This window comes from Solanum verrucosum, unplaced genomic scaffold, assembly GCF_900185275.1.
Source record: "Solanum verrucosum unplaced genomic scaffold, falcon-dt-bn FXZP01000234.1, whole genome shotgun sequence".
NCBI lineage: Eukaryota > Viridiplantae > Streptophyta > Magnoliopsida > Solanales > Solanaceae > Solanum > Solanum verrucosum.
In genome coordinates this window covers 945,358-955,104 of record NW_026020440.1, presented here as the reverse complement: position 1 = coordinate 955,104, position 9,747 = coordinate 945,358, and the positions used below count along the sequence as shown (strand labels likewise).

General features: G+C 33.0%; 1 protein-coding gene across 1 annotated transcript; it reads right to left on the bottom strand.

Annotated features, from left to right (window-relative positions):
- Positions 1-3,466: 3,466 nt before the first annotated feature.
- On the bottom strand, positions 3,467-7,399 carry LOC125808171 (protein TRANSPORT INHIBITOR RESPONSE 1-like). The gene is made up of 3 exons (XM_049487895.1): positions 6,773-7,399; positions 5,208-5,700; positions 3,467-4,564 (listed from the first exon to the last, which is right to left on the bottom strand). Exons 1-3 carry the CDS (start codon positions 7,225-7,227, stop codon positions 3,767-3,769), a joined length of 1,746 nt encoding a protein of 581 aa, XP_049343852.1. The 5' UTR covers positions 7,228-7,399; the 3' UTR covers positions 3,467-3,766.
- Positions 7,400-9,747: the final 2,348 nt, after the last annotated feature.

Sequence of the window (9,747 nt, the reverse complement as noted above, 5' to 3'; positions counted from 1 at the left end):
ACTAAAGTTGACTTTGCATGAACAAGACTTAAGAATTAAGACTAGGACGCACATTATATATTGTTGACTTGTCGACATATATTATTCTTTTCGTTGTAGAGAATAGAGTGCTATAAACAGGCCGGCTCTAGGCCTTGAAAATAAGGCATGCTTTATTTTTTAAAAAAAAAATTATCTAACTACATAAATATTTTTATTATATTTATTATTTTTTTCAATAATTTAAAATAATTACATATGGTGTCTAACTAATAATTTTATATCAGATTTCAAATTAAATACATTTAGATACATGTATTTTTGTTACTTGATCACATTGAAATATATGTACATACTACATATATATATATATAGAGAGAGAGAGAGAGGAGCCAAATAGGAGGGAGGCGAGCGAGAGAGCTTGTGTATCTCATATATATGCATGTGAATCACACTAAATACATGTATCAAGGATATCAAATACATTCTAAAATACAGATACATAGGAAGAAAGACGGGTGAGAGAGGCAGAGAGGCGAGTGACACGGGAGAGAGGCGAGCTAAAGAGTCAGATACATGTGAATTCACTTGGATACAATATATCTAGAACAAATTATACCTAATTTCGACTCCATGGTGTCTGAGATACATGTATCTGGATGCGCCAAATACATGTATCTAGGAACCGAAATCTGGCACGAATGGAAGTTTCGCCAACTCACAAAAGATATGTAATTAGACCCTAAACTAGTGATATTTTTGTTGTTTGCCCTTATTTTTAGCTATAATATATTAACGACTTTGCATCTTAAAAAAACTAGAAGAATAAACTATGTTTCAAGAATTAGCCACTCCTGAATTCATGTTTGGCTTTTGGTAACTAATATGCTTGAGACGATCCTAATTCTATATCATAAATTTCTTAGTATTCATGATGAAAAAAATCTTTTATTTCTATTAGTGATTTTTTTGTTGTATATTGGGATTCAAATATGCCAACTATAGAACATGAATCACGTTACTTAAAAGGAAAAGGAGTGAGAGTTGAAACTTTACTACAATCTAAAAGATGACTTCTTTAAATAATGTCTAAGAAAGATTTGATGAATTGATTACAATGTCATTCGGAAAAGAATTACTAAAAAAACGATTATTAAAAAAAATGAAAATTGAAAAACTATATGAAAGTTCTTTTCTTTGGTTACAAAAAAAAAAAAAAGACTTATGGCCTTTCAATTAAGTTAGCTTGTTAAATAAAACAAATTAAACAAAAGAGATGACTAGAATAATTTTCTAAAAACTTTAACTCTTATATTGTAATCCTTCTTTTATCTTTTTTTTTTTTTTGCGTTTCATTTGTATATTTTTAAATGCTTTTACTTTCTGAAATTTCACACATATTTCAATTATTTAAGGTAATTAAACTATATTTATAATTATTATTATTATAACGAGTAAATTTCAACAACCACATGAAAATGGCAAATAATACTAATTTCTTTGTAAGATTCTTTTGGATTTTCGGACAAAGTTTTTTTTCGCTTCATGAATAAGAGAGAAAGTCAAAAGGAAAAACCACATTCTCTTTTTGTGAAATTCAAAAGTAGAGAACGCATAGCATTATATAAGTACATAGAACCAAACGTAAAGCAACATTTTTTTAGCAAAGTTTTAGATGACAAAAGACTTTAGGACTTGTTGGAGCTTCAAAGTGTAACACTTCGAAGCCAAAAAGAACCAAAGGTAACTTGTTTATATCCATTATTCATTTTGAGATTCGAGTAATTCAAATTTATACCACATAAAATTCATTAAAGGAAAAAACACTTTCAATCAGAATATTTTTTTCTTTCTTTTTCAAAACTCGAACACGAATTTCTTTTTGAGGTGATATTTCACAAGAAAATCCAAAATGAGTCAAAAGCAACACCCAAACACGTCAGAATCCACTTGGAAAGTTGGAATAGCTACTGCCAGCAGTCAACTTATATTGTAAGAAAAATAATTGAGTAGTTAGTGATGAAGAGATATTTTATTTTATTTTTCAAAATAATTATGAAACAAAATATAAGCTTAAATGAGAAATGATTTTAAGCCACTAAAAATGCAAAACTCAAGTAGCAAGATTTAATCATTGTCATTATTATGCAAGAATGATAGAGAAAAAGATTAAAGAGAATCCAAAGCCAAAGGTTGAAAAATAAAACTGTAATGATAATAATAATAATATTAAGAATAAAATGATGAAACGAATAAGCAATAATGAATATAATGATAGTCATAAATCAATAGACCAAAAAAGTAAACATGCAAGCATCATCGTAAGTCAATTAAAAAAATCTTCTCAAATATACTCATTGAAATTTTATCATAGTTTCAATTTATTTGAATTGGAGACAGATAATATAAACGAGCTAACGAGGGTGAGAGTGGAGAGAGGAGTATGATAAATAAAGAAAAAGACAGAAAGAGCAGAGACAGAGATTCCAGCTTTTGCTTTCTTTTACTCTGGAATATCTGTAGTGTATTAGTATACCACTACTTTTATTTTTATAATTTTTTGTGTGTGGGGAGGTTGATGGAGATTCAGCCTTTTCTGCCAGATGAGGTGTCTGTTATATTATTGTCTGTCTCACTGTTTCTGTCTTTATTTGGTACTATTCAAATGCATAATAGAGAACAAAATATCCACATCTTATTTTCATTAAATTTGTGGCTACAATAATTGTAAGATTATCCTATAGAGATTTCAACATGTTTTGGTTTCATCTTTTTGTTTTTTGGATTGTTTTGACTAGTCATCTATCAAGTTATAGTGGAAAGGAGAGAGTAATGCTCAAAAAGTTGTGAACACAAAATAATGTTATAGTAATAATCTCCTTATATATCTCCCAAGATGGAATCTTTCACATGCTCCACTATTCAACAAAAAATGACTCAACATTTATTACTTTTTCGATTAATTCAACAAGATACCTATAACCTCCAACTAGCAACAGATACCAGGTAATAACAAAAATTACCATGTTTCATCCATAAACATAGGTAATGGGTAGTGTGAACATGCATGTTGCTTCCTAGCCAAAAAACTATGGAAGACATATTCGCGAGTTCCAACAAAAACTAAGTGATTTCTTCGTATCTGTTCAAGTAAAAGTAAGCAAAAGCCTACAGATTTTGTAGATGTTGAATGTTGGTAAGAGGGTAATTTAGAGTTTGTCAAGTTAAAAGGCTGATACCCGGATCAGCCCAATGCACTAAGCTCCAAGGACACCAGATCGAAGAGTTTTGTCTTGAATCCTTGATCTTTTACTATTGCGTCAAGGCTCCCTTTCAACAATGTGCTTAATTTACTGAAAGAGCTAAACTAACATTTTTGAAGACACTCCATTTCATAGAGAGTAAGTCAATAGAATAAATAAAGGGAACTACATAATGAAGCAAAGTCTGGAAATAGCACATACATGGCAAAAACATGCCCCCAAACCCCCCAAGCAAAATCCCACCCAAAGAAAACGAATAATTGTTACTCTAGATGATACACAGAAACTCAGAGTTCAAACTCTTTATTAAAAACTACCTGCTGTAAAGTAGCTCTCAGCCAAGAATAAAATTGATGGCGTATGAGCTCTGGAGCTTCTACTTCAAAGCAGTGAAGTTCCAACCCTCAACTGGCACTGCAACTACATAAGGCGTGACAAACAAATGCAGGAGGATAAACATAGCGCTAATACCTGCCCATCTTTCCATGTGAAGTCTTGCTGGAATTTTCCATTTGATGTGTGGCTCAGGTCAACCTTACAGCTGCATCTTCATCCATTGTCCAAACATAACCAGGTGTGTCAAATCTTCGTCCAGCCACAGTTCGATATATGTAAAGTTTCTCCACAGGACAGCTTTCTGGCCTTGTATCTGGAGGACCCCTCTCATCTATGACTTCCACATTAAGCCTAGGCATCTTCTGAGCTAGCATCTTACATGCTTCAAAACTTACTGAACAAGAAGACATCCAAAGGGATCGCATTGTCTCGAGCTTTGCAGCATTAGCCAAAAGAGCCTTGTCTCCAAACGGACAATCTCTGATCTCCAACTTCCGAAGGCTATCACAACCAGAGAGAACATGGTGGAGTCCCAAATCGCTATCACCAGCAAAAGCTATGGAAAGCATCTCCAACTTTTTAGCATGGGCGCCAATGTATTCGAAGACACGATCGGTAAGGAGGCCAGAAAGTGAAAGTCGCCGCAATTCCTTACAGTTCTCTACTATGGCCCCAAAACCAGTATCAAATGAACCAAGGGTTAAATAATCAGGAGTTCGAGGCTCAATGATACACAAGCGAAAACGGATCATGTTAGGTCGATTCCTAGCAATAGTAACTAAAGCTGCATTAGTCATTTGGCGGCAGAAGTATAAAACAGACTGGAGCTTTGGGCAGCCATCTGAGACAGCTACAAGGCCTTGCTCCGTCAAGGTTGTATTTGGTTCTGCAGCAAATGGGTCAGAAGGAAACACCCGCAGCTCTTGAAGGTCCTTACAATTGGCAGCAAGTTCCTCAAGACCAGTATCTTCAATGTAGTCTAGCACCTGCAGTCACATATATTGCAAGAAAAGCAATTCAGCACTTAAACATGATACTGGAGTTTATATTACAGAACCAGTTTGGGGAAGCCACTAGGGAAGAATAGATACAATTTTTCAGCATAGAACCATCACATTTAGATGGATTTTTACGTGCATTGGGTAGGCACAAGTATTAAAAAACTGAAACCCAGATCACAATATGAAGCATGTAACACTTGGCTTCAACTTCCAAAGAAAGTGAGCTGCTTAGCAATATAATATCAAATATATGTAGCCTGGAATCTTCCTAACCAGCATAGGTGAAGTTTATCTACAGAATGAATTACTTTTTGCCTATCCTTGGCAATTATTGCATAAAGAGAAATAATTTAGCATCGGAACAAAAATGACCTGAATATAGCAAAATGGTTTAAGAGGACCCATAAAGCTGAGACCAACTAAATTGGGATTAAGTTGTGGTTGATTGGTTGATCTGTAGCAGTTAGGTCTTTTCTTATTCTTCACTAAGAATATATACTAAATGTCATCACAGCAAGTATGATGTTACAATCTCATTGCCTCTTCTTCTTTATTAAAAAAAAAAAAACATGTTTGCAGTTGCAGTGTCAAGAACATCAATTAAGACTTCAAAACATTTAGAACATACCCACAAACGCTGCAAATTGTGACACTGACTTATGAGCTTGCCAAGCTCAGGGTTCTGACAGGTAGCATAGCTCAAATTCAAGGAGGTGAGTCTTGAGCACACTGGATATAAAGCTGGAAGGTAAGCTGGTACAACATCCCAAAACCCAGACAGGCATTTAAGTTGCTTGCAGCTCGAAAAAGCTTCTGTCAGGTTTGAGAAAAAATCAGATCGCACATCAGCAGAGAAAACACCTGTACCAAATTCGACCAACTGGGAAGTGCGGCGGAGCAAGTTTGGAAGCCTCTCAAGGGGCACAGCACGATTTATCCGAAGAGTTCTCAAATTAGGAGAGCGAGTAACCAGGCGCTCCAAAGCTAACAGACTGACCTCAGAAGCCAAACAGGCAATGTTAAGTGATACAAGTGACGTACAGTTATCAGGGAAATGGCTTAACCAATGCCCACTAAGGTCCTCCACTTCACTCTCCCCCAAGTCTAGTTTTCTCAGATTCCTGCAGCAAAACGGGAGTTAGATGACAATACCGATCTACACAATTATTCTATGATAAATTAAAGCAAATCAACAGACTCAACAGAAAACAACAAATGATAATAACTGACAGACGATATGAACAAGATAAATAAGAAAGATTTAGAATCATGTTTGCCTCAGAGCTACACATCTTTCAATTGGAATTTCAATAAATCACCATTTCCTATTCCTAACCCACTTAACCATTTCAACATTGAACTACAGCTATACTCCATAACAAAACTCCCTCCTGATAAAACAAATGAATCCCACCAGAGAACCAAGAAACAGACATAAGGAAATCTCCAGATAATTAAGATAACATTCAAATCTCCAACTACTTCAAAACAAAGCAAAGCTAAAGGGCATGTTTACACAGTGTATACCACAAGAAATTAATGCTAAAAGGAAGTCCAACTGTTTAAATCCTATAACAATTAAGAAAACCCACAAGTTGGCATTTTCTGTTATAAGGCCTTAGAGATCTATAAAGATAGAATGCAAATGCAGAATTCTGGGGAAGGAAGTACAAGAAATTATTGACATCAGCTCATTCAATCAAAATCCGAAAAATTAATTCCCAGAAGTTCACCCCAAAAAAAAGAAGCTAAAAGAAACAAACAAAAAGCTCTTAATCTTTGAAGTATTAAAGTCAGATGAACCAGACTGATGCAATGTAGAAGCAAGACGTATCCAATAATACCATAATCACTTGAAGAAATGACGGTTCTTCAACTTCACAAACTACGAATTCATCTAAAGTAGATACTTCGTTTCCACTAATATATAACATATCCTATAAACAGAACAAACAGCTGCAAGAAAAGTGCTTCTTCATTCTCGTGTTTAGCAAGGGATTATAACAAACCCCCAAAATGCATGCATACTGCATTCATCCAAAAGCTTAAGCTTTAACAACAATAAAAGTCATTGTCCAAACTAATACCCAAAATTAGATCTAATTACTTTACAGATTAAGACTTCTCTCACCACTAGCTACTTTACAGTGAGCAAAACAGAAGAGAAATGTCAAGCAAGAAAAAATAACTCACCTGCAGTTAGCAGCAATAGCAGCAAGTCCATCAGTAGTAAACCCATCACATGAAGACAAAACCAACACTTTAAAGTTCTTAAACGACTTAGAAATCAACTCCAACGACTCATCAGTAATTACCATCCTCTTAAGCTTAATTTCTTCAAGCCATGGATAAGATTTAGACATAGCCAAAATCCAAGGATACACATAAGCTCCCCAACCTTCCGGTACAAGATTAAAGTCAGCAAAATGAGGCTTCCCTTTAAGCTCAACAGATCTGACTTCCGGAAACCGTCGGATCATGATCCTAGGGCTAACAGCATAGCAGTTTCCAACGAATATTCTCTTCCTACACCACCGTTCGATCTCGTACCATGATTTGCAGACTAGTGATACTGCGTTACGGTCCTTGTCGGAGTTGAGGAAGGAGAAGACGTGTTCTAGTACTTCCTCCGGGAATGCGTACGCCATTGTTGTACGGTAATGGAGGGGGAAGGGCAAAAGTGTAATTTCACAGTGAACTCGAGATTTACAGTAGTCCTTTTTCTTCCTTCTTCTTCTTCTTCTCTCAGATCTGAATCGACATTAACGAGCTTAGATTTGCTGTGTTTTAGAGAGAGAAAGAGGAGAGAGAGTGTGTGTGTGAGTGTTCTACAGAGAAGATAAGGTTTTATTATGTGATGATGTTGGAATTGGGGTAGGGGGTGGGTGTGGTCAAAATTTAACCAGAGTTGAGTATTCAAAGTTTACTGCAAAAAAAAAAAAAAAAACTTCTTTTCCGTTTTTTTCTGCACCATATTTGAAAAGATTATGTAAGAATAAATAATTTTTATTACATAATAAAAATCTTGCTTTAAAATTAAAATTAAATTTCGTGCAAATTTCTTAAATAAACATTGATTTCAAAATATTTAACTTTGGTTCAAAATCATATGACCAAACGCTTACTAACAATAGTAATTATGAAGCTTATGAATTGGATTTATATATTACATGTTGATTTATGAGTTTTTGATAATTGAGCTATTTATTGAAATAATATGTTTTATTATAATGAAAAGTTAATTGAACAGTAATACAAAATCATTATACAAAATCAAAATTCAATTGCACAACAATGCAAATATAGTGAAAACTGATGTTTAAATGTCTTTCTTATCATTTGGTCTGTCCTTTGAAAATATTAATTATATAAAACTGCAAACATAAACTTTAAACACACTAATCTTAAACATAATAATCTCACAATAAAGATAATAATTTGATTTTTTTTATTTGTTGTTCGATATTCATATTGAAGTCTGATTAAATTTGAATTCGCATCGAAAAATCTCACATTGAAGGTAAAGTGTTTTTTAACAAGATGCAACTCTATATTCCGAAGAACTTGAACTCTGAATTTTAATTAAAGATGAAGAAGTAGTCGATTGAACTACATCCTATTGTATCGAGTATTGAGTTGTTGTCTTTTTTTTTAATAAACACGTAGTTTCTTATATAAAATTATAAACATAAAATAGATTCAGATAGATTTTTTATTTTATGAAAATAAATTGAAAAAATAATTAATCATACCAAATAATATTTTTTTATATTTTAATTTGAAAATAATAATATATTACATTTTTCACTTTGAGCATTGGGGGATGAAAATGATACAAGACAGTAGGTAATGGACAATCAAAGTCCAATTCCGAAACTTGTTATGCTACTTTTATTGAAATTAAATTAGTTCTAGTTTTTGAATAGTAAATTAGAATATAAGGTATTTCAAGTTACAAGATGTTAAGAATATTTTTTTTATGATTTAAATTGCTTTTATTGAATATTTAATCTTAGTAATTTTTGAGTTTTATCTTGGATAACTTCTTTCCACTCGTATAATAATTTTTTTGTCTTTATATGTACAATAAAGTAATTAGATGAATTTCTATCATTATGATTTATATTCCCCTGACTCACTACCTTTTAAACACAAAAATAACCGAGAGAGTTTTTATCAAATTCCTATGAAATATTATCATGTTCTAACTTAGGCTTGTGACGTCTCTTACATGGCATTTTAAAGAGTGTAAAAAATTAACTAAATCATGTCAATATCAAAGAGAAAATGAAATGATAATCGAACCATTGACACACCGTAAGATTAGAATTCTAAGTTTAAGAAATAATCTAATATACAATATGTAATCGTGAGTTCAAATAGTATTTAAACAAACGATTTGAAATTGTCTCAAATTCTCCAACAAGCATGATTTGAAAGGAATATCCTTCCTAATCGTTATTTTAATTTTAAAAAAATATTAAATTCTCAAAAGTTTATATTTTGTAAAAAAAAAACATCATTTAAAAAACTGTAAAAAAATAAAGAAGAAAAATGACTGATCTTACTTGGATTGGTGACATTATTTGTACCATGTGAAAGTATTATATTAACAATAAGGAAAATTGTATATAATAGCAAACTATTAATTCAAATTAAAGGTCATAACCACAGTTTGATTTAATTGTACCTCGTCGCAAATTGTTGCTATTTCGTCTCTCTCCCTGGTGAATCTCACTCGCCACTCTCGGCAGTCTCTTCATCGCCTCTCTCGCTTTTATACAAATGCAAATGTATAAAATGTGTTTGTGTTTGTATAATGTAACGACCTGATTCTGTCGTTAGGGAAAAATCAATGGAGAAAGAATTGGGGACATAAAACTTTTTCGTAGTAACTTGAGATTTTCTAGCTTAGTTCAAATTTGGATGAAATCGGAGTTAGTAAGGTCTAGAGAAATCTGGTAGCAATTGGGTGACTTATTTATGATTTTGATTACATGAGTGGTTAGATAGGTGGTTAAGGAATCTGTACGACTTTACGGAATTGAATTCGGATAAGTAGAACTCCCAAAAACGATCTTAGCGTGAACGGTATTTTTTTAGCGTCGTTGGTTAAAAGTGTGTTGTGAAATGGAGGTCTTGGAATTATTAAAATAGCTCATTGGTTC